Source organism: Rhinoderma darwinii, chromosome 7, assembly GCF_050947455.1.
Source record: "Rhinoderma darwinii isolate aRhiDar2 chromosome 7, aRhiDar2.hap1, whole genome shotgun sequence".
NCBI lineage: Eukaryota > Metazoa > Chordata > Amphibia > Anura > Rhinodermatidae > Rhinoderma > Rhinoderma darwinii.
The window spans coordinates 13,282,397-13,309,426 of NC_134693.1; the positions used below are offsets into that span (position 1 = coordinate 13,282,397).

The 27,030-nt window shown below is 40.5% G+C and overlaps 1 protein-coding gene across 1 annotated transcript in view; it reads left to right on the forward strand.

Moving 5' to 3' along the window:
* IL23R (interleukin 23 receptor) overlaps window positions 1–27,030 on the forward strand; it is a 42,996-nt gene that overhangs the window by 3,945 nt on the left and 12,021 nt on the right. Inside the window, exons 2-9 of the mRNA XM_075832096.1 lie at window positions 2,773–3,051; window positions 5,327–5,450; window positions 11,136–11,296; window positions 12,568–12,713; window positions 14,683–14,824; window positions 15,629–15,711; window positions 25,658–25,874; window positions 26,304–26,492. Of these exons, the coding sequence (XP_075688211.1) occupies window positions 2,773–3,051; window positions 5,327–5,450; window positions 11,136–11,296; window positions 12,568–12,713; window positions 14,683–14,824; window positions 15,629–15,711; window positions 25,658–25,874; window positions 26,304–26,492 (1,341 nt within the window). The remainder of the gene's footprint in view (window positions 1–2,772; window positions 3,052–5,326; window positions 5,451–11,135; window positions 11,297–12,567; window positions 12,714–14,682; window positions 14,825–15,628; window positions 15,712–25,657; window positions 25,875–26,303; window positions 26,493–27,030) is intronic.

Here is a 27,030-nt window from a genome sequence, read left to right on the forward strand (position 1 = left end):
CCTCTATACTACACCACACAGGAGAGCTGACAGCTCCTCTATACTACACCACACAGGAGAGCTGACAGCTCCTCTATACTACACCACACAGGAGAGCTGACAGCTCCTCTATACTACACCACACAGGAGAGCTGACAGATCCTCTATACTTCACCACACAAGAGAGCTCACAGATCCTCTATACTACACCACAAAGGAGAGCTGACAGATCCTCTATACTACACCACACAGGATTACTGACAGCTTCTCTATACTACACCACACAGGAGAGCTGACCGCTCCTCTATACTACACCACACAGGAGAGCTGACAGCTCCTCTATACCACACCACACAGGAGAGCTGACAGATCCTCCTTACTACACCGCACAGGAGAACTGACAGATCCTCTATACTACACCACAAAGGAGAGCTGACAGATCCTCTATACTACACCACACAGGATTACTGACAGCTTCTCTATACTAAACCACACAGGAGAGCTGACAGCTCCTCTATACCACGCCACACAGGAGAACTGACAGATCCTCTATAATACACTACACAGGAGAACTGACAGCTCCTCTATACTACACCACACAGGAGAGCTGACAGCTCCTCTATACTACATCACACAGGAGAACTGACAGCTCCTTTATACTACACCACACCGGAGAGCTGACATGTCCTCTATACTACACCACACAGGAGTGCTGACAGATCCTCTATACTACACCACACAGGAGAGCTGACAGATCCTCTATACTACACCACACAGGAGAGCTGACAGATCCTTTATACTACACCACACAAGAGAGCTGACAGCTCCTCTATACTACACCACACAGGAGAGCTGACAGATCCTCTATACTATATCACACAGGAGAGCTGACAGATCCTCTATACTACACCACACAGGAGAGCTGACAGATCCTCTATACTACACCACACAGGAGAGCTGACAGATCCTCTATACTACACCACACAGGAGAGCTGACAGATACTTTATACTACACCACACAGGAGAGCTGACAGATCCTCTATACTACACCACACAGGAGAACTGACAGATCCTCTATACTACACCACACAGGAGAGCTGACAGATCCTCTATACTACACCACACAGGAGAACTGATAGATCCTCTATACTACACCACACAGGAAATCTGACAGATCCTTTATACTACACCACACAGGAGAACTGACAGCTCCTCTATACTACACCACACAGAAGAGCTGACAGCTCCTCTATACTACACCGCACGGGAGTACTGACAGATCCTCTATACTACACCACACAGGAGAGCTGACAGCTCCTCTATACTACACCACACAGGAGAGCTGACAGCTCCTCTATACTACACCACACAGGAGAGCTGACAGATTCTCTATACTACACCACACAGGAGAGCTGACAGCTCCTCTATACTACACCACACAGGAGAGCTGACAGCTCCTCTATACTACAACACACAGGAGAGCTGACAGCTCCTCTATACTACACCACACAGGAGAGCTGACAGATCCCCTATACTACACCACACAGGAGAACTGAAAGATCCTCTATATATACCACACAGGAGAGCTGACAGATCCTCTATACTACACCACAGGTGAGCTGACAGATCCTCTATACTACACCACACAGGAGAGCTGACAGATCCTCCTTACTAAACCGCACGGGAGTACTGACAGATCCTCTATACTACACCACACAGGAGAGCTCACAGCTCCTCTATACTACACCACACAGGAGAGCTGACAGATCCTCTATACTACACCACACAGGAGAGCTCACAGATCCTCTATACTACACCACAAAGGAGAGCTGACAGATCCTCTATACTACACCACACAGGATTACTGACAGCTTCTCTATACTACACCACACAGGAGAGCTGACCGCTCCTCTATACTACACCACACAGGAGAGCTGACAGCTCCTCTATACCACACCACACAGGAGAACTGACAGATCCTCTATACTACACTACACAGGAGAACTGACAGCTCCTCTATACTACACCACACAGGAGAGCTGACAGCTCCTCTATACTACATCACACAGGAGAACTGACAGCTCCTTTATACTACACCACACCGGAGAGCTGACATGTCCTCTATACTACACCACACAGGAGTGCTGACAGATCCTCTATACTACACCACACAGGAGAGCTGACAGATCCTCTATACTACACCACACAGGAGAGCTGACAGATCCTTCATACTACACCACACAAGAGAGCTGACAGCTCCTCTATACTACACCACACAGGAGAGCTGACAGATCCTCTATACTACATCACACAGGAGAGCTGACAGATCCTCTATACTACACCACACAGGAGAGCTGACAGATCCTCTATACTACACTACACAGGAGAGCTGACATATCCTCTATACTACACCACACAGGAGAGCTGACAGATCCTTTATACTGCACCACACAGGAGAGCTGACAGATCCTCTATACTACACCACACAGGAGAACTGACAGATCCTCTATACTACACCACACAGGAGAGCTGACAGATCCTCTATACTACACCACACAGGAGAACTGATAGATCCTCTATACTACACCACACAGGAAATCTGACAGATCCTCTATACTACACCACACAGGAGAGCTGACAGCTCCTTTATACTACACCACACAGGAGAGCTGACAGATCCTCTATACTACACAACACATTAGTGCTGACAGGTCCTCTCTTTAAAGATGGTGGATTACATATTTCTTACCTACTCTCTAGTAAACGCCGTCCTTGTCTCACTCTCTTCCCCAGGTTTGGCATCAACAAACGGAGAACTAATATTTAGCCCGGCTTCACTCGTGTCAGTAGGAACTAACCTTACAATAATCTGCATCAATAAACAAAAAACCTGCACTGGAAGTATAACATTTTTATTTGAAATAAATCAACATATAAAAAATCCATACTGGCAGAACCAGACAACCTCCATGATTCAGATCGTTGACATCAGAGTGGGTTACCATGTTGTTTGTTACATAGAGTGTCATGGAAACATATATGTCATCAACATGATGCAGTTACAGGTGGGATGTAAGTGTTCTGTGTGATACTTGTCATTATGTGGTTCTCTAGCTTTGGGAGTACTCTGCCAGTCCAATGTCTGTGGGGGCATTTGGGGGGACATGATCGGTACCTTGGTTGCGGTCAACAACTGTGGGGGCACTCTGTGCAAACAGAGAATTTGTGGTTGCGCTAATGCCAAAAAAAAGTTGCTGTAGTGCACATAGTGACATTTTATTTTGGAATTCCTGGTAGTCCTGTTCCCTTACAAGCTTTTTTTACAACCTTTTCTTTTACCTACATATAATCTAGATTATGTGCAGCACTGGTAATATAGTGTCTGTTCGGCTTTTTCCGGAAAGCCGATGTATCGAAGTACGGGCTCATAGACTTTCTATTGAGCCCATACACCGATACATTGATTTCTGGAAAAAGCGGTTGGTGGCGATCTCAGTGCTCGGACCTCCACCAATCAAAACTTCTGACATGTCACTATGACATGTCAGAAGTTTGTCAAACATTTAGTTACCCTTTAAGGAATAGTAAACCTAGAAATGAATGATACATGTAAAAAGGTGACAGATGGCTGAGGGACAGGACTTACACAGGGGCGGGGCTGAAGATTCCTAGTTTGTTTTGCGGATAGAATAGTGGGGGAGGGCTCCTGCTGCAGCCAGTTGCCTTACAGCCAGAAGCAGGATTATTAGAAGATTAAAGGGTAAATGCAGGAGGAGGAGGAGGAGGGTCCCCTCACAGGGCCGCCATCAGGAATTTCAGGGCCCCATACAGCTAAATTTTCTGGGCCCCCCTACCGTGGCACCGCCTGTTAACGGTACACCGTCCAGCACTATATCATGCTACCCAGGGCCGCCATCAGGGGGGGTGTTAGGGGTACTGATGTGAGAGGCCCGGCCAAACCTAATTGAAAGGGGGGCCCGGCAACTGCCGCTACTTGCCTTTGGTAGAAAAAAAAAAAAGGCCTCTGCAATGGGGCCCGTTTTTTTCACCAAAAGAATGTCGTGAGCTGCGGGCCCCCCTTTCAATTAGGTTTGGCCGGGCCTCTCACATCAGTACCCCTAATACCCCCCCTGATGGCGGCCCTGGGTAGCATGGGGGTCATCATGGGGGCCGTCAAACACCGGCCACCCGCGCGACCGATCGCGCGCACCCGCAAACTCCCGCGCTTGCGCACTCGCGAACGCGCACCCGCGACCGCACGCACCTGCGACCGCCCGCGCACCCGCGACCACCTGGAACCGCGCACCGCAGCATGTCATTTATTCTGTGGAATCGCCACTCCTCTGTTGCGGAAATGCTGCGTTTCTGCCGCAAAAATCACAAATGAAAAAAAAAAAAAGGCACTTTTTTAAATTTATAAAAAAGTTTAGACATACCCCGGCCGTAGTTTAGGTGACGCATCTCTCTCTTCTGAACGTAGCCCCGCCTCCTGGGATGACGCTGTAGACCATGTGACCGCTGCAGCAGTCACATGGGATGAAACGTCATGACAGGAGGCCGGGCTGCGCTAAGAATAGAGGATCGCGTCACCTAAACTATGGCCGGGGTATGTCTAAACTTTTTTATAAATTTAAAAAAGTGCCTTTTTTTTTCTCATTTGTGATTTTTGTGGCAGAACCGCAGCATTTCCGCAACAGAGGAGCGGCGATTCCACAGAATAAATTGACATGCTGCGGCTTAAAAAGCTACACTGCAGTTCAATTTTTTTTGCAGCGTGTGGGTGAGATTTGGGCGGTGTTTCACGGCGGTGTTTGACGAGAGGGGGGCCCACTGCTCACGGCGGTGTTTGACGAGAGGGGGCCCGCAGCTCACGACATTGTTTTGGTGAAAAGAACAGGCCCCATTGCAGGGGCCTGTTTTTTTCTACCAAAGTCAAGTCGCGGCAGTTGTCGGGCCCCCCTTTCAATTAAATTTGGCCGGGCCCCCTACAGTAGTACCCCTAATACCCCCCTGATGGCGGCCCTGTCCCCTCATATTGGTTCACAGATGTCTATTGGCAGGCCACTCCTGTAGCTTGGTTGTATATACAAGTCCTGAGCAGTGGTTGACATCGGTGAGTCGTACCTTACAGATTACTTACATACAGATACCAAGTTGAGTAATGAGAACCACTGTCCACGCCCTAAGCATTGAGTCAGGCTGCAGAAGTGGTCCTGCCAGTGGACACCAACGGGTGTGAATTTGTGGTGGGCACCGCTTTAGCCCGGAATGTCATTTTAATGATAATGTATATTGTTTTTTTTTCTTTTTAATAATAGATTATTAACATTTTGTTTCACCAAACTAGATCCCCCTGACCGACCAACAAAGATAAAGTGTCATTTGGAAGAATTTTCTACAAAGATGAAATGTGAGTGGGATACAGGACAGATTACGGGTTTAGCCACTCACTATAAATTGCATTTAAAGAAGTAAGTTTCTGTAATAGTCTTAATAAGATATTATAATGGCAGATTCTTACCTTACATTTTCAGTTGCTCAGACGTAGAAGGGGAGGTCGAAAGATTACGATTTTTAAATTGTTGTGTGAACGATCCTAAAATAATGGTTTTGACAATGTCTTATTCATAGATTAGTTTGATGAGTGGCTGTAGGAGGCCCTTGGTCTTTATAGTTTTTAAAAGGTAACTCTAACCAGAATACATAGTTTTCCTATTACTATTCCAGGTTAAGGGCTATGTACACTTTTGACATTGTTTTTTTAAAATAAAATTGTACATTAGTTTTTATTGGTGAAACTTACTAAATACATTTTATTATTTTAACTTTTTGAGATACAGCTGCCATGTATCCTGTGTGCATAGCAGCTGTATCTTCCACTGAAACCTGTATCAGTCAGATCCACAGGACTGACGGATTCAGTGTCAGCGGGTCCTGCATGTCTCTGACACGCAGGATTGAACTGTTAACGATCACATCTAAGTTCAGAACTTAGATGTGATTGATTACAGGTGTCACTGAACCCGTCAGTCTTGCAGACCTGATGGATTCAGGTCTTAGCGAACGATACAGCTGCTCTGTATACAGGATACAAAGCAGCTGTATCTCAAAAAGTAAAAACAAATTTTTAGAAAATGTATTTAGCAAGTTGCACCAATCACACTGATGCGCAATTTAAATAAAAATAAAACCGAGATGACCGAGATGAATGTATATGATAGTATAGTATGGAGAATATACCACTAATGACTATAACATGACAGTAAATGTTGCCATCATTAGGTCTCTTCCCTGCTACCCACTGAACAGTAAATGTCAAAATATCAGGGATAGAAAAATTGGGGCAGTATTCACATAGGAGGTGAATGGTGTAATTTCCATGAGAAGTATACGGCACTATTTGTATGAGCACTATATAGGACCATATGGGCACAGTGTGGCACTAATTATCTGGACACTTTTCAGAATTATGTAAGAATTAAATGTAAAAAATTTTTGGGCACTCTATATATGTACATACATACATATATAGATATTTACAAATATATATTTATATATATATATATATACAGATATATATATCTGTATATATATATATATATAAATATATATTTGTAAATATCTATATATGTATGTATGTACATATATAGAGTGCCCAAAAATTTTTTACATTTAATTCTTACATAATTCTGAAAAGTGTCCAGATAATTAGTGCCACACTGTGCCCATATGGTCCTATATAGTGCTCATACAAATAGTGCCGTATACTTCTCATGGAAATTACACCATTCACCTCCTATGTGAATACTGCCCCAATTTTTCTATCCCTGATATTTTGACATTTACTGTTCAGTGGGTAGCAGGGAAGAGACCTAATGATGGCAACATTTACTGTCATGTTATAGTCATTAGTGGTATATTCTCCATACTATACTATCATATACATTCATCTCGGTCATCTCGGTTTTATTTGTCATCTTCATATATGATTACATCTCTGGAGAAGTTAAAAGGAAGTCTTCAGCAATAACTGCTAAAAGTTATCACCCTTCATCAGAACACATAATGACATTTACAGCAAATAAAGTGATCTATTACAGGACCGCGATAATGAATGTATAAAGAAACAGGATACGATGTGACCTCAGTATGTTCTATAAATATACTTATAAGGAAAGTGTCGCATTTTTATTAGCTGCTGCACCCTACGTCCTCATGCACACAGCAACACGGCCACTCATGCCACTTCGGTCAGGAACAGGGAATCGAAATCTGCATTCATTGATGATTTTAGCATGTTACTTGCTATTGATTGATTCTATTATGGATTCTAGTTCTTTGATTGCACATGGATGTGCTGGTCTGAATGGGATGTGGGTTAAAATATCCAAACAGAGCAGAAAGAGGTATTACATAAGGCTATTGTTGGTGAGATTTCTACCTATTTGCATGGCAATCTTTAGGGGGTTTTACACTGGGTGATTATCGGGCAGACGAGCGTTCATATAACGCTTGTGGCCGATAATTGCCCTGTGTAAAAAGGGGAACGATCAGCAGATGAACGAACAAACGCTCGATCATCTGCTGGTCGTATCGTTTTAATAAAGTTAAATATTATGGTTGTCGGCAGCAGATCTTGGTGTGTAAACAGAGAGACGCGCTGCCGACATGATGTATGGGGACGAGCGATTGGCGTAACGACTGCTCGTCCCCATCCATAGCTCCGTGTGACAGGAGCAAGCCAGCGCCGATCAACCATGTCTCATTGATCGGCGCTCGCTGCATCGGCCGAATACCGGCAGGTGTAAAAGGCCCTTTACTGTGGTGGCACAATGCACAAAGCTGAGATTTTAACAGGTCATTCTGACAAATCTGGAATGAAGAATATTGAAAACTACCTGAGCTTGTGTTAAAACTTTTAAGATCAGAAATCGTTCCAACTGTTGATTTAAGAAAGATAGATAGATAGATAGATAGATAGATAGATAGATAGATAGATAGATAGATAGATAGATAGATAGATAGATAGATAGATAGATAGATAGATAGATAGATAGATAGATAGATAGATAGATATGAGATAGATAGATATGAGATAGATAGATAGATAGATAGATAGATAGATAGATAGATAGATAGATAGATAGATAGATAGATAGATAGATAGATAGATAGATAGATAGATAGATAGATAGATAGATAGGAGATAGATAGATATGAGATAGATAGATAGATAGATAGATAGATAGATAGATAGATAGATAGATAGATAGATAGATAGATAGATAGATAGATAGATAGATAGATAGATATGAAATAGATAGATGGATAGATAGATAGATAGATAGATAGATAGATAGATATGAGATAGATAGATATGAGATAGATAGATAGATAGATAGATAGATAGATAGATAGATAGATAGATAGATAGATAGATAGATAGATAGATAGATAGATAGATAGATAGATAGATAGATAGATATGAAATAGATAGATGGATAGATAGATAGATAGATAGATAGATAGATAGATAGATAGATAGATAGATAGATAGATAGATAGATAGATAGATATGAGATAGATAGATAGATAGATAGATAGATAGATAGATAGATAGATAGATAGATAGATAGATAGATAGATAGATAGATAGATAGATGGATGGATGGATGGATGGATGGATGGATGGACGGACAGATAGATAGATAACAACCAAAAAACATAGGGGACGTAGCACCCAAATATAGATATATGAATATATAACTGACACGTATCATCAAAAATATAAATCTTTATTAGTACATAATAAGCAACAATACGTAATATCAAAAAAAATATATATAATAAAATAAGTCAGATTCCAAGAGCAGCATCAGAGAGGTATAGATGTAATTATACCCGAGGGTAAACAGAACAACCCATCTAAAGACGATTGCACCATATCCAAAAACACCATGCAATGTAAGAACATATGTAGCTGTGAAAGACAGCACGGGTATACAAAGCCCAAAAAGTAAAGCTATAGGTATGCAAGCATAATTGGTGAATACATATACATGTAAACCTAGATATAATAGTATCAATAAACGTAAGAGTATAACACCAAAAAGCGATGAACCATAGCTACAGACATGGTGGGAGGAGATGGACACGTCAAAATAGATGTGGCACAGAAAACAGAACGCCTCGACGTGCGTTTCGCCTGAGACCGGCTTCGTCAGATAGACAGCCAGGGTTTGGTTAAACTAGGACTTGTATTTCCAGGACACTTTCTAGCTCTTGGGTGGTCTTTTTATATTCCATGATCATAGAACAGAATTTTCGTTTTCTATGGTTGACATCTCTCCGTATTGTTACAGTGTTAATAGTTAGTATCAGGCTGTGGTCACAGATTATAATCTACAACAGTCATTTATTTCCTATATTTTCCACTGCCGGTTTGTAACCATGTCCACACATACCAGAAAATGAACAGAACAGGAAGAACTTCATATGTTCTCTGCAGCATTACCTCACCCCTATAAGTTGTCATGTATAACCCCGTACACCCCCTTTACTGAGAACAAAAACACCTTAAAGAGGCTCTGTCACCAGATTTTGCAACCCCTATCTGCTATTGCAGCAGATAGGCGCTGCAATGTAGATTACAGTAACGTTTTTATTTTTAAAAAACGAGCATTTTTGGCCAAGTTATGACCATTTTCGTATTTATGCAAATACGTTTTTTTAAAATCTAAATCGGTCCTTCATTTTTTTATGTATATTTAGAGGAGCCAGGGTTTAATTAGATTCTTGGCAGGGCGTAGAGCCAGAGTAGGGTGGTAGACAGAGATGAGGGAGGAGATGTAAGGAGGTGCAGCACTGGGGAGAGCTTTGTGTGTAAATGTAATACGTTTATATTGCATTCTAAAGTGAATGGGTAACCAGTGCAGTGACTGGCACAGGGTAGAGGCATTGGTGTAGGGATCCAGTGCAGTGACTGGCACAGGGTAGAGGCATTGGTGTAGGGATCCTGTGTAGGTACTGGCACAGGGTAGAGGCATTGGTGTAGCGGTCCAGTGCAGTAACTGGCACAGAGTAGAGACATTAGTGTACTGGTCTAGTGTAGTGTCTGGCAAACGGTAGAGGCATTGGTGTAGAGGTCCAGTGTAGTGACTGGCACAGGGTTGAGACATTGGTGTAGTGGTCTAGTGTAGTGTCTGGCAAACGGTAGAGGCATTGGTGTAGAGGTCCAGTGTAGTGACTGGCACAGGGTAGAGACATTGGTGTAGAGGTCCAGTGTAGTGACTGGCACAGGGTAGAGACATTGGTGTAGAGGTCCAGTGTAGTGACTGGCACAGGGTAGAGACATTGGTGTAGAGGTCCAGTGTAGTGACTGGCACAGGGTAGAGACATTGGTGTAGCAGTGCAGTGACTGGCACAGAGTAGAGACATTAGTGTAGTGGTCTAGTGTAGTGACTGGCACAGGGCAGAGGCATTTGTGTAGTGGTCTAGTGTAGTGACTGGCATAGGCTAGAGGCATTGGTGTAGCGGTCTAGGGCAGTGACTGGCACAGGGTAGAGACATTGGTGTAACGGTTGGTCAGATAGATGAGCCTGGCTGATGCATTAAGGATAGATTGGAGAGGGGAGAGCTTAGTGAGTGGAAGACGATTAGTAACGAGTTACAGGAGTCAAGTCCAGAGTGAATCAGAGAGACAATAAGAATTTTGGCTTTTTCCACAGTAAGAAAAGGGTGGATTATGGAGATGTTTTTGAGGTCCAGGTGACAGGAGCGTGAAAATGATTGAATATAAGAAGTAAAGGAAAGATCGAACATAACCCCAAGACAGCAGGCGTGCTGCCCAGGAGTTATGGTAGTGCCACACACTGAGATGGAGACATCAGGTTTAGGTAGGTTTAGTAGATGGTGGGAACACAAGGAGCGAAGTTATTGAGAGATTCAGTTACCCGCTGCACAGGAGAGGGAGACCGGCCCGCCACTCACAAGGTGCATCATTATTATTAACAGAGATCCCTCTATAAAGATCTGTTAGAAAATAACGTTAAAAAAATTAAATTAGTAACAGTTTTATAATTATGTCGGAGCTCTCAGTGGGGGTGGGGCCCTATGATTTTGGTGTACGCCCCTGATTAACCCTGTACATTCTGCAGTCTACAGACAGGAGAAGACACCATTGTGAGCACGACTTCGGCCGTTGTGAGTTTCCCGGTGAATATAACTCAGAATGTTACACTTCAGATTCAGATTTTTGCTGTAAACCCGTTGGATCAAAGTGAATCAGAGTTTGTACGATTCCGGTTGGCTGATATAGGTAACAGTGATTTTTGGAATACGTTTTATCACCAGCAGCTACATCAGATCAATTCCACCTACTAGAGGAAACCATATAGTCTTTCATGTCTAAAAAAAAGTGACATCTGCTGAAAATGAAGTCTAAAATAGTTATCACTTTCCCTACCCCTATAAACAAGGGTGTGGGGCATTAACCTACTATTAGAGAAAGAACATGGGGGAAAGCAAGCACCGAGATATCCCATATAGGTGGTTAGGGAAGACTTGGACGTTGTCACAGCCCCGCCTATTTAAAGGGGTATTCCAAGTTACAAAACCCAATTCCATACACCCTATTAGGGAATTCTGAGATAATATAGGGGGGTCCTCTGTTCAGGATCCTCATTTCTTGAGCAGAGTGGAGAGCGGTTACATAGAGCGTCTCTCTCTCTCTGGAGGACCTGTCCTGTCCTGTATTACACAGACAACACATTGATATGAATGGACACTGTGTAATACTTCATTTCTCCTGTGGTGGTGCTGCAGGGATTTTGAACACTTACTGCCAGGTTTCCCCACAGATTACAGCTGATCGCTGGTGGTCCCAGCAGTGGGACACTTTGTGATCAGTTTATTGTCAAGGAACCCTTCTAACAAGTAGGGATTGTCTAAAGCAGGGAAACCTTGTACCTGTTCCCTCTACAATACTGGAGGATCTTTTATTAGAACTTTGCATTGTGACGTTCCTCTGTCATTCCTCCTGGAAGTTTCTGAATAAATTGACAACTGGGTGTTACCATTCCTCTTGTTAAAGAGCTGTGTCCCTACACAGTCTCACTCTTTCAGCACTGATTGGACATTGTCAGTCTGTGTAGGGACACATCCCCAACTGGTAACACCCAGCTGTCAATTTATTCATAAATGTCTAGGAGTTATAACAGAGGAACAACACAGTGTAGAGTTCTAAAAAAAAAGATGTTCCAGAATTTTTATTTCATTGGGAATAAAATTATTTACTAAACAGACATGTCAGGAGAGGTGACAGGTCGATAGAGTTGACATTTTAGTTCATACCAGTCCTTGCATTTAAGGACATACATATTGGCAGGCAAGCAGCCTGGCTCATATTAAAGGAACAGTCTAGGAAAAACTGATACACTGTTTTATGCTGAGTGTAGGGCCGGATGGGGCGGAGCATGACACATAGTTTTTTTTCGATGTTCTTAGAATTTCTACAGAAACAAGAGTTTATAAGAGGCTTATCTTTACATAGTTACTACTTCATGTGTGTAATGGTCTTTCCTACAACAGTGGTTCCCCTCACACCAGTAATCAGGAATATTAACATCTCGGATTCGAACTTGATTATTTATATTAATTGGAGGAACCAAACTTCAGAAAACCAGCGTTACTGTGAAGTGGAGTATAAGACCCTGGAGAAGTCAATTTGGACATCGGTAGGTAGAAATCTGTTCTCAAATGTGCACCCAACAATGTACAGTATGTATGCCGAGAAGACAGGGGTACATTTGGACTCATATCAACCAATCAGATTTCTTCCTGTATTTTCTTGCATGTGCTAGATTATTATTATTATGATAATATATCTAAATGGCGCTGACCTGCTAGAGCCCAGGGCAGGAAGTGTTACAACATTTTAAAAAAAGAGACTTCTGATGTCTGTAGCCACCACTAGGGGGAGCTCACTGCATATGGGTTTATACAGTTAGTATTGAAGCTGTAAGAACCAGTGTGCAGTGAGCTCCCTCTAGTGGTGGCTATGATAGTTACATCTAAGGCAGGAGAAAAGGGTTCATTACATGGCCCCCTCCCACCATGGGCCCCATAGCAATCACATGTTCTTCAGTTAGTTTGGAGGGAGGGTCTTTCAGCACTAGTATCAGGGGGTTCTGGGAGCAGGGTTGTCAGTGCAGGAGTCATTCATAATTTCCCCACATCAGAGTATGTCAATGTGGTTAATGAATTACCATTTACAGTTGCGTTTCCCAGAAAACCCACAGGAGGCTTCAAACCACCCACTTTGCAACAGTTTATTTACTTTAACTTCTGATTTTTTTCAAGAATTGCATCATAATTGCATTGTGTGGACAAGACCTAATGTGCCCATAAACTATAGACGACTATTCCTCCCCGATTCCACCTTTAACATGCACGATCAGTCATCAGGGTTGGGACGGGACACCCCATACACATTAGATAATCGGCGGCACATTTATCTGATGTCTATGGCCATCTCTGCACCTCTGCATAGGACAGAAACCTGCTGAGCTATATCCATTGGGTGCATGGGAAAAATGTCACAATGTCTGTAAAAATAAGCCATGACCTCTGCAGCAATATCTAAAAGCGAATGTCATCGTACAGGTGCACTAATAAAATTATACAATAGAGGGCGCCATTGAGCTAACTAAACAACCATGCAAAGCGCTTATCTGAGGACTTGCTGCAAACTGTGGACTTCTCACCTGAAGCTGGAATTCTTCAAGTGCAAAATCTAGAGGAGGATCCGTCTTTTTACCGTCACCTGCGCCTTGTATTTGTCTCATTATAAAACTCGCTGTTTTAGCTGAAACAAATTTTGCTGCATCTAATAGTCTGAATGAGACCGTAGGCTTTTGTTCTCCTTTCCTTACAATCCAAATTTGGGATATTTTTTATCATTATTGTGCAATTTTCCTGGAACACAACACTACTGTCCTATTATGTGACAAAAGAGTCATTTGTGCCCTGTATAATAAGAGCTATATACAGCTGTATACAGATTCTCCCCCCTAGTGGTGAAAATAGGCACTTGAGCTTTTTATGTGTAATATGTATATGGCTTACAGTGAAACAACATCTATATTAAAGGCGTTTTCCAAGACTTTAAAATTGATGACTGATCCTTAGTTGTTGCAGCTTTTTACAGCTCAGTTCCATTCAAGTGAATGGGACTGAGCTGCAGTACCAGGCACAGCCACTACCATATGTATGGTGCTGTGCTTGGAAAGCGATAAAAAGGGAGCAGCGCTCACCCGATCGTTGTGCAAAGAGTTGGACCCCCACCGATCTGCTATTGATCACCTGCACTAAGGATAAGCCATCAATATAAAGGTCCTGGAAAACTCCTTTAAATAACAACAATGTAGTCTTATAAAGTATATTAGGGAAATGCTACAAATCCTGTATGCTGATGATGGATTCATCTAAATGGACCCAATCATCAGCGTACATTGATTATGTTCAGTGCCGATATATGCCCTATTAGAGCATATGGCTGTCATAGTGGGGTAGGGGGAGGGGTCCCTTGCTCAGGACCTCATTCTATAATCGGTAGATTGGTTCCCACTCCGGCAGACTTCATTGAATGGGCATCATGTAGTTGAATACTATGTTCTAATGGGAATTTTTCCATCGATTACACAGGTTGCGGAGGAAATAAACAAACACAATATAATTTCTATAAAGAAAATCCGTAATGCAGATTCCTTGCGCCTTCGATGCAGAGAGGAATTCGGAAAGAGTTACTGGAGTAAATGGAGTGCCCCTCGTCAGATGCCACCTTCAGGTATGTGATCCTCCTGAGATGTACTACACTACACTACCACTAGGGGCTCCCTAGATAACGTGCTTCAGTTTAGAAGTAAACCTTTAGAGCAGGTAAGTTGTAAGTAATCATGCCTGAATTTTCAAACGCAATGCCAATGTTCACCTTTAGGGCTGCAGTCACACATAGCAAATGTTGCAGACATTTTTGCAACTGAAACTAAGATCCATTCATCTGAATGGCACTTGGAGAAATCTATGCACTTGCTGCAGAAACAACCACATTCAGATGAATAATGCTGATTTTTAGTTGCAGAAATTTCAGTAACACAATCTGTGGCGTGTGACTGCACCCTCTATGTAATTTATACCTGTAGCCATCACTAGGGGGAGCAGTGGAACTTACTGCAGAACTTTAACTTCTTGAGCTCCCCCTAGTGGTGGCTTCAGAGAGACTGTTTTATTATTTTAAGAGGTTTTGGAGTTGTTTAGATTATTTTTTTTAAAAAGCAGAGTTCTGACCACTATAAATCCATATATGTTATGAAATTAATCAGCAAAAATAAATGATGGTTATCATCCCTACTCCATTGTAATGTTGTGTAATGTGGACATGTGTAGTGACTTACCTGGTGCTGTATCTTACGGACTGCCATTGGGTCACGTGATCTTCACTCGGCCCCTATAAAACTTTTGATTATATCATCAAAATGACTTTTTTATAAAATTTTCTCACTCGCATTTTTCACATTGAAATTTGTATGTTAATATGAAACCTTAAGTGAGAAATGTTGAAAGTCATAACTTTTCTTATTTCTCCCTCCAGCACCTGAAGAGATTCCTAATGTGTGGAGGGTTCTTGGTCGGCAGCTTCATGATGGAGCCCAGGAAGTCACTATCCTCATTGCGGTAAAAAACAAATAGGATATAAATTTATTACATTATATGTGAGCACCTGGGATAACAAGGATATGACCAAATGGGGTCCTAGGAGGGTACTGAGATAAAATGGATACTGAGATAAAATGGATACTGAGATAAAAAAGCGTTCTAAGCTCAGTATGGCGGTATTATTTGGATGCTGTATAATGGTATTATGTAGTCACCGTATGATACTATTATTTGGGCACTGTATCGTCTTATTATTTGGATGCTGTATAATGGTATTATGTAGTCACCGTATGATACTATTATTTGGGCACTGTATGGTCTTATTATTTGGATGCTGTATAATGGTATTATGTAGTCACCGTATGGTACTATTATTTGGGCCCTGTATCGTCTTATTATTTGGATGCTGTATAATAGTATTATGTAGTCACTGTATGATACTATTATTTGGGCCCTGTATCGTCTTATTATTTGGATGCTGTATAATAGTATTATGTAGTCACTGTATGATACTATTATTTGGGCACTGTATGGTCTTATTATATAGATGCTGTATAATAGTATTATGTAGTCACCGTATGGTACTATTATTTGGGCACTGTATGGTCTTATTATTTGGATGCCTTATAATAGTATTATGTAGTCACCGTATGGTACTATTATTTGGGCACTGTATGGTCTTATTATTTGGATGCTGTATAATAGTATTATGTAGTCACCGTATGGTACTATTATTTGGGCACTGTATGGTCTTATTATTTGGATGCCTTATAATAGTATTATGTAGTCACCGTATGGTACTATTATTTGGGCACTGTATGGTCTTATTATTTGGATGCTGTATAATAGTATTATGTAGTCACTGTATGATACTATTATTTGGGCCCTGTATCGTCTTATTATTTGGATGCTGTATAATAGTATTATGTAGTCACTGTATGATACTATTATTTGGGCACTGTATGGTCTTATTATATAGATGCTGTATAATAGTATTATGTAGTCACCGTATGGTACTATTATTTGGGCACTGTATGGTCTTATTATTTGGATGCCTTATAATAGTATTATGTAGTCACCGTATGGTACTATTATTTGGGCACTGTATGGTCTTATTATTTGGATGCTGTATAATAGTATTATGTAGTCACCGTATGGTACTATTATTTGGGCACTGTATGGTCTTATTATTTGGATGCCTTATAATAGTATTATGTAGTCACCGTATGGTACTATTATTTGGGCACTGTATGGTCTTATTATTTGGATGCTGTATAATAGTATTATGTAGTCACTGTATGATACTATTATTTGGGCCCTGTATCGTCTTATTATTTGGATGCTGTATAATAGTATTATGTAGTCACTGTATGATACTATTATTTGGGCACTGTATGGTCTTATTATATAGATGCTGTATAATAGTATTATGTAGTCACCGTATGGTACTATTATTTGGGCACTGTATGGTCTTATTATTTGGATGCCTTATAATAGTATTATGTAGTCACCGTATGGTACTATTATTTGGGCACTGTATGGTCTTATTATTTGGATGCTGTATAATAGTATTATGTAGTCACCGTATGGTACTATTATTTGGGCACTGTATGGTCTTATTATTTGGATGCCTTATAATAGTATTATGTAGTCACCGTATGGTACTATTATTTGGGCACTGTATGGTCTTATTATTTGGATGCTGTATAATGGTATTATGTAGTCACCGTATGGTACTATTATTTGGGCACTGTATGGTCTTATTATTTGGATGCTGTATAATGGTATTATGTAGTCACCGTATGGTACTATTATTTGGGCACTGTATCGTCTTATTATATAGATGCTGTATAATAGTATTATGTAGTCACTGTATGATACTATTATTTGGGCACTGTATGGTCTTATTATTTGGATGCTGTATAATAGTATTATGTAGTCACCGTATGGTACTATTATTTGGGCACTGTATGGTCTTATTATTTGGATGCCTTATAATAGTATTATGTAGTCACCGTATGGTACTATTATTTGGGCACTGTATGGTCTTATTATTTGGATGCTGTATAATGGTATTATGTAGTCACCGTATGGTACTATTATTTGGGCACTGTATGGTCTTATTATTTGGATGCTGTATAATGGTATTATGTAGTCACCGTATGGTACTATTATTTGGGCACTGTATCGTCTTATTATATAGATGCTGTATAATAGTATTATGTAGTCACTGTATGATACTATTATTTGGGCACTGTATGGTCTTATTATTTGGATGCTGTATAATAGTATTATGTAGTCACCGTATGATACTATTATTTGGGCACTGTATGGTCTTATTATTTGGATGCTGTATAATAGTATTATGTAGTCACCGTATGGTACTATTATTTGGGCACTGTATGGTCTTATTATTTGGATGCCGTATAATAGTATTATGTAGTCACCGTATGGTACTATTATTTGGGCACTGTATGGTCTTATTATTTGGATGCTGTATAATGGTATTATGTAGTCACCGTATGGTACTATTATTTGGGCACTGTATGGTCTTATTATTTGGATGCTGTATAATGGTATTATGTAGTCACCGTATGGTACTATTATTTGGGCACTGTATCGTCTTATTATATAGATGCTGTATAATAGTATTATGTAGTCACTGTATGATACTATTATTTGGGCACTGTATGGTCTTATTATTTGGATGCTGTATAATAGTATTATGTAGTCACCGTATGATACTATTATTTGGGCACTGTATGGTCTTATTATTTGGATGCTGTATAATAGTATTATGTAGTCACCGTATGATACTATTATTTGGGCACTGTATGGTCTTATTATTTGGATGCTGTACAATAGTATTATGTAGTCACCGTATGATACTATTATTTGGGCACTGTATCGTCTTATTATATAGATGCTGTATAATAGTATTATGTAGTCACTGTATGATACTATTATTTGGGCACTGTATGGTCTTATTATTTGGATGCTGTATAATAGTATTATGTAGTCACCGTATGATACTATTATTTGGGCACTGTATGGTCTTATTATTTGGATGCTGTATAATAGTATTATGTAGTCACCGTATGGTACTATTATTTGGGCACTGTATCGTCTTATTATTTGGATGCTGTATAATAGTATTATGTAGTCACCGTATGGTACTATTATTTGGGCCCTGTATGGTCTTATTATTCAGATGCTGTATAATAGTATTATGTAGTCACCGTATGGTACTATTATTTGGGCCCTGTATGGTCTTATTATTCAGATGCTGTATAATAGTATTATGTAGTCACCGTATGATACTATTATTTGGGCACTATATGGTAGTATTATTTAGTCACAGTATGTCGGTATTTCAGGACTGTATGGCATTTTTTAAGTATAACATGATGGTACTTGTTGAACACTATTTGGCACTGTTACTTATATTGTACTGCAATATATATGGAACTATGATTTTGGCACTGTATGGTGGTATTATTTGTTTTTTGAATGGTGGTTTTATTTCAGCATTTCAGAGCACTGTATGGGAGTATTATTTGGGCACTATATATTTGTATGGTACTGCTATGTACATATGGCACTATTTTGTAGGCACAGAATGGTGGTATCATTAGGATGCTGACTGGTGCTAATATTTCAGCACTCTATGGTAATATTATTTAGGCAAATAGGTACAGTATTGTGGTATTATTTGAATACTGTATGGCAGTCATTTGGGCAGTATTCTAGCAGTATTGTCCATTTTCACTCCTAGAAGGGGGAGCCCTTCTGTGTCCAACCTTGATTTGATCATAAATGATACCAGATGATGCCTGGATTATTTCTGCATGATTTATATACTAATAGCTGTAACTGATCCACAGCCACCCACTTACGGGCTGTACTGAAGCCCACCTAGAGACCAGGGTCCTTGGACAATTGCCTTTATTTCCTTATGAATGATCCAAGAAAGCAAAATTTATGGGCATGTAAAAGGGCTCTATATACATATATAAATATAATATATATATATATATATGCTCACTTCCTTACTACACACTCATCCACGTGTGTACAAGGGCTGGTATAATAGCAGGGTTTCACCTACTTGGTCGCCCACTATTACTACCGCCTTTATAATCAGGGTCACTAGGGTTATGCCTAGTTCCCCTACCTTTTCCTTATACTAACGTCTACTTGCTTTGCTTTGCTTCTACGGAATAAGACCGTACAATAAATACAATTGTATAGTAAATAAAGGGTAATATTTATTACTAACAATAATCACACTTGCATATAAAATACACCAAACTAAACACAGAACACAGTAACTGATCACAGTATAGTATCAGTATACCCCAATACACATAACACGTTAATATATATTGAGTATACTCACACTATACGTAGTACAGTATAAACACGGTATCCTATGTTATGCCTCCACCCACATACCTAAACATACACATGAATACAGTTACGTTACAATCCAACACACGCTCACTATTTCTGTATCACTCCCTCCTAATATAGTTTTCCCTATACTCTAAGGGTTAATACCAGGGACAGCAGGAGGATAAAGGGTTAACTTAGGAAAGGGTTAAAGTAAGGAGGGGGAGAACATAACGTGTAGCTGCTGCTACACGTGGATACTTAGCAGTCCATGTGGTACAAGTTGGTGTGGTCTCTCAGCAAGGGCCATGAGCAGGCCAGGAGGGAAGAGGAGACCCTTAGTGGAGTTGGGGAGCAGGAACAAGAGAGTAAGCTTTGGGAAAGATTGTCCTTTTAAACATCCCCGTGCACACCTGTGTGACCTCACAGGCTCATGCACGTGAAAGGGAGGGGCCTGGGCCTCATGGAATACCATTATCTAGTAGGTGAATGGGTATACACCTTTCTGGAGGGACAAATCTATATATATCTACACTCACATGTATATAGATATAAATATATAAAACACTTCCCTTTACAATCCCCCTGTTGTCGGGAACACGACAATGACATTTGTGGAAGTGTTTGTTCTGTATTACCCCCTCAACCTTGTTACTGGTAATGGTCGGAGATGGAATGAAGTATACTATTGGACCTAGATACGTGACATCAGCTATCTCCTCAAGGACACCTTCCCGCCAGTCCTCCAACTCTGGAGTCTAGTGTCGAAATAAAAGAAACCTCACAGTCTCACAGTCCAGAGAATGAAGTTGAAATGAAATCTCTTAGTCCATTGAACGAAGCCTCAAGGTACATAGAACGAGGTTGAAACAAAACCTTAACTAAGTCTCAAAGTCGATTGAAACTCCAAGTCTCTATCCTTGATCTTCTTCTTTCTTGGATCTTGATCTTTCTTATAAAGCTTTTCCACTTTAGCGGCGTCAGCAGGTCTCTTAGCGGCCGATCCCGTAGCATGCCAACCCGTGTAAGGTTACTTGTGCCCTCACACGGTCAGCCTTGGAATGGCTTAGCCCGCCTTTCGACAACCTTTGTACGCAATCCGTTATCTTTCCAAATCTTTTCAGTATCTTGATTGAAGACGAAACAATCCTTGTGACTTGTGCCCTCACACGGTCAGCCTTGGAATGGCTTAGCCCGCCTTCCGACAACCTGTGTACGCAATCCGTTATCTGTCCAAATCTTTTCAGTATCTTGATTGAAGACGAAACAATCTTTGTGGGCCGATATCCATGTCTCCATCATGGCAGGTTAACATCCCCGAGGAGGAGATGATGTCTTAGTACCCAGGAATCTACTGTGGGGTGGAGCATCGCCTTCCATTTCCCCTCTAACATTCAATCCATCATCGTATTGACCATACCAGTTCTCAGGTTGAGGTAGCAAATACCTACCAGGGTGTGTGTGTACCTTACCTGTCCCTAAGGGTTCCTACACACTACCCACTCATACATACAAAATTTAAAATAATCAAACATACAAAAATATCCCGCCCCAAACCATAGGTATATGTACATATAGAGATTCATGCTCAACCAGCATCTCTCACTACTCCTCCATAAACACGTGAAAGGTACACATGTAAATGGGGTGACTACAGGCTGTAAATATATGTCCACCTACACATACATACTCACTCGCTGTGGGACGGGCACGTCCTCACTGAGTATACCTATGTTGCGGACACATATCTACACCTAGAATGTCTATACGTACACCTTGAAAGTTTTTGTACGACACATTGATACATATTACTTTACACAAATATATATATATATACATAAACTTGACGATTACGGGTTGCAGGACAGTATTTCTGTTATGTCCTTAGTCCAAGTTCATGCTTTTACGCCTGACCTAATTTACTTGGTCGGCAAGTCCTTTCACCCATCAGTACTATCACAGGGTGGATGAGCAGGTTGAAGAAGAAAATTGCTTTGGGGTTGTAGACAAACAGGCTCTCCCATCAGGACACCTCTGAGTCTCTTTTCAGGGAATGGGATGGGGGCTCGATTCTCAGACTCTTTAAGCTCCTCCACGATATCCTCTTCCTCACTGAACTCAGGATCATCTGGAGTCTTATAGGAGCATCTGAGCGGATATCGAGCCTCTACTCAGGGGTGACTGGAGTTCTTCTGTTCTGCTACATCGATACCTGTGATAAATCAAAAAGGTACAATGCTCCTTGGAGGAGTATTCCTCTTCCGGTGCAATTAGTCGCACAGATGGTGTGGTAAACATATTGCACTCGGTACCAACCCCAATACCCTTGACCCATGTATCTTAAGCTTGAAGAGGGTATTGGGTTGACCTTCATCTCACAGGTCCCCTCAGTATCTCAACACTGGTGTCTAAGCACCCGGTCCTAACTACCTTGGCAGAGGATCGCATCCTCCTCCTTTCAACATCCATCTGTACAGACAGATATGGATGGCTGCCCTTACAGGTTAGGATATCTGAGGGGAGCTGTAGATGATGTACCATTTTGTGGATCTTCACAATTCTCATATTTGTGGAACTATATCCCCATCTTACCAAACCCATTATCTTAAAATCAAGATATGGGTGTAATGCCAGGGTAACCTCCCCCTGTCAAACCTAAAGGAACACTCCAGTTAAACACAAAAGAATCAGCCATACTGTTATTCGCTGTTTTTAATTGCACTCACATTAGGCCTCAGATGGAGTTGTGTTACCTGTCTGAACCCCCCAGGTCTAGGTGCACAGAATAACATACAACACTACACTGTGAATTTATGTTATCTCTTCACACTGCTCAACCTGAGTTCACAGTATAATAACAACTTCAACGTTATCCTAATAGAGAGCAACTAAAACATTTTGCGATTATAGATGTAAATGTATTATCATCTTGAATTTCAAGGTCTAGGTGCGCAGCATAACATAACACTATAAGTGAACTTAAGTTACCTGTCCGTACCTCTATACCTAATATAAGTTCACAGAACAAGCAAATACATCACTATTCATTGGCTGGTTCTTCAGTTGTATTCCTGGAGTGGTTTTTTAATTATGCATTATAAATACAGGCAACACCCATATAGTATAAATACATATTACTGATAACAAGGAATATACCACAATAGAATCTGTGAAGGAGCCACAAAAGAAAACACAACGACCACAAAAGAACTGTGAACAAACAACAGAGCATACAGGAAAAGGGAGACCATAAACACACCTTACAGACAAAGAGATAACACTCAAAGAGGCTCTGTCAATTATGGCCTACTTAAAATTCACAGCTGAATTCCAAACCAGTTGTGGTTCGTTATTCAGTTCTTTGAACACATGGTTTAGCAAATGTGTGGGGGAGATACTCATGTAGCCATTTTGTCCTTTCCTATAGTCACAATTTGATGTAATGTGGCCATTTTCTATTGTTTCATTACTAGGCTTTCCACGGTTGCTCATACCATGGCAGTTTCTAGCAATATGTCCCATCTGACCACATTTAAAACATTTAACAGGACCACCTTGCTTAGTACCCAAAGACTTGCAGTACTTTGCAATATGGCCTGAGCCGGCACATGCAAAACATTTAACAGTACATGCTCTGCTGGACTTAGGGTAGTCACCAGTGCATGATCTCTTAAAGTTCTGCATGGCTAGGGCCGCACTTCTGACTATCGTACGCTTACATTTGTGTAACACTTTCGTAACAATGTTACCTTTAGGATTCCGGATGGGATCACGATTCGGGACATCTGATCCATCACTCTTTCTACTCCCCCCTTTTTGCCCTGTAGAGGGCAAACTTACAGCAGAATCAGGCCTTGAAAAAGACAAGGCCGGTAACATTTTTGAGTAATCTTTTATGATGTTTTGCATACTGGCAACCAATTGTGACCTAGCAGCAAGCTCATCATTTAACTTGGCAATGATCGCATCCGTAGATGCCGCCTTATCCTTAAACGCATTGATCACAGCATAAGACCCAGTCAGCTGTGCATCAATATCATCACCACGATTTTTCAAAACTATCACCTGCGATTCCAGCATGCAAATTTGCTTATCTCTATCAATGTTACATTGAGAATTCTCTGCCAGTTGTGTCTGCAAAGCACAAACCTGCTTCACATTGTTGACACAACACTGGCAGTGAAGATTTGGGGAATCACTCTTTTCTGAGTGATCAGGCTTCCACATCTCTTCATAAACACATATTAGTTTAGCGAGCATGTGGAGCCTTTTGGAGGTTTTGTTAAAAACACTCCTCTTGCTTATGCACATCTTATCATGCGCATAAGCCTCATCCAGCAGAGTGGACCACAGCATTCCTGCTGACTTGTATGTAGTGGGGGTTACTGGGTTGAATGAACTATGTTTAGAAAGTTTTTTAAGTGTGGAGAAATCCATACTTACTCTATCAGAAGTCCTCTTGGTTACTGCATAAGACTCTAATGTATTGCTCGATCGCACGACGATTTGTCGGCGTAGATCAGCACACCGCAAAGCAAAATAAAAACGTTAATACTTTAGAAAAATAAAACAAAAAACAATAGGTTCGCTGTTCTCAGTTGTATCCTGTATTAAGCCTTAAATAAAATTGCATTACTCGTCTGAACTTCAAAAAGGACTAGGCGCACAGCATAACACGACACTACACCGTGTACGTACGTTACCTGTCCACGCCTCTCTGCCTATCTTAGTTCACGTTTTAACACAATTTTATTGTACAAAACACAGAAATAAATTGAAAACAGTTCGGGCCTTGGCTCGCCAAATGTAAGAGGGCTATATATAAAATATATATACACATATAGCCTCCTGGCTGGCTCGCGAAATGTACTTCCCTTTACAGGGCACAAAATGGCCTGACACTTTATATGAAAAATGTTCTTATTTTTATGTTTATTGTCATTTATTCTATGGTAACTTTATTAAAGACTCTGAGAAACTTTGAAAGGTTTATATATATATATATATATATATATATATATATATATATATATATATATATATATAAATATATATATATATATATATATATATATAATGGTCTTTCAGTGCGTTTTGTGTAACTTTATAATTCGTTTTTATTTTTAAAAGAATTACTTTTTGAGATACAGCTGCTTTGTATTCTGTATACAGAGCAGTTGTATAGTCCGCTAAGACCTTAATCCGTCAGGTCCGTGGGACTGACGGGTTCAGTGTCAGCGGGTCCTGCGTGTCTCTGACAGTTCATAACTTAGATGTGATCGATTACAGGTGGATCCTACGTGACCCACTGACACTGAGCCCGTCAATCCCGGGGATCTGACGGATTCAGGTCTTAGCGGATGATACAGCTGCTCCATATACAGGATACAAAGCAGCTGTATCTCAAAAAGTAAAAATAATTTTTAATAAAAACTAATTATAAAGTTGTCCCAATCACACTGATTGACCTTTTTATATAAAAATTAAATAAATAAATAAATATCCCTTTCAAAGGTGTACACACCCTTTAACTTTTCTTCAACATAATTAATTTGATGCTTTTGTGTCGCAGTCAGATCTCAATAATTCACCACAGATGAATGTCTCCGGTTATGAAGTTTATTATTATAATCAAGGGGTACGGATGAATCTCCAGCAATGCCCCCCATCTGGGGTACAGTGTGTGGCTCATATACCAAAAAGAGTACAGAACTTATTCATCTCTTCTTATAATCCCTATGGGTTCTCCCCAGCAATTGACCTGCCAATCCAGGAGGAAGATGGTTCTGGTGAGAATTTTACATAAGGCTACAATTTTTTGGTATAGCAATTACTATTTCTGCTTTAAAATACTACTGATTTCAGTATAGCGAGGTGTGAAGCTAGAGACTGGCGACCCTTGAATGCCATTTTGTCATGTTTTTTTTTTTTCTATTAAATCTAAATAAATCCAAAATTCTGTGATGATTATTTTTTTAATACGTCTTTATACGGGACAGAGCTCAGTTTTTCTGATACAGAGCTCCAAAATCCCCTACATAGACATAAATGATAAAATTCTGTCTGCCTGCAGTCAACTCTAGGGGGAGCTCACTGCATACTGTTATACATATAGGGTGTAAGTGACATATACATTTTTTATGAATAAGATTTCACATTCTCGATTATCAGAAATGTACAGATTAATTTCTCGGTTTATGCTGATGTCTCCTTCCCAGGACCACAAAATGTGACAGTAAAATCTTTACATCTAACATCAATGTCAGTGCAATGGCAGCATCCCCTCAGCTCCACGGAGACAATTCGATGGTATGTTCTTCAGTGGACGTCTGACTCTTGCGACGGGAAACACAAAAATGTGTCATGGCAAAAAACTGGGAAGGAGCAAACAAATTTTACTATAAAAGGTAAACCAATAAAAACAGTTATTTGGTGAGAAAAATATCCACAAAACTACAATTCTGGTAAAAAGACAGTAGTGAAATGTTGTGGACAGGGCCAGGTTATAACAGGGGCAAATTAAGCAATTGCCCCAGAGCCCCTACCATTCAGAGACTTGTACTACCTTGTCTCCACCATGGTCTAAACTTGGCTACGAGTGTGGAATATTTCAGAGCTGTATGTTTTTAGTTAAGCACTATATAGCACTGTATTTGTATATACTCTTATTTTCTTCACAGTATGTCTCTAATATTTAGTATTATCATGTGAGTGCTATATGGCACTCGTGTTCACTGTATGGCTCTAATATGTAAGCACTATATGACACTATTATGTGAGCACTCTATGGCAACATTATATGAGTACTCTATGGCAGTATTATGTGGGAACAATATGGCAGTATTATGTGAGCACAATATGGCAGTATTGGGTGAGCACTACATGGCAGTATTATGAAATCACTATATGGCCGTATTAGGTGAGCACTATATGACACTATTATGT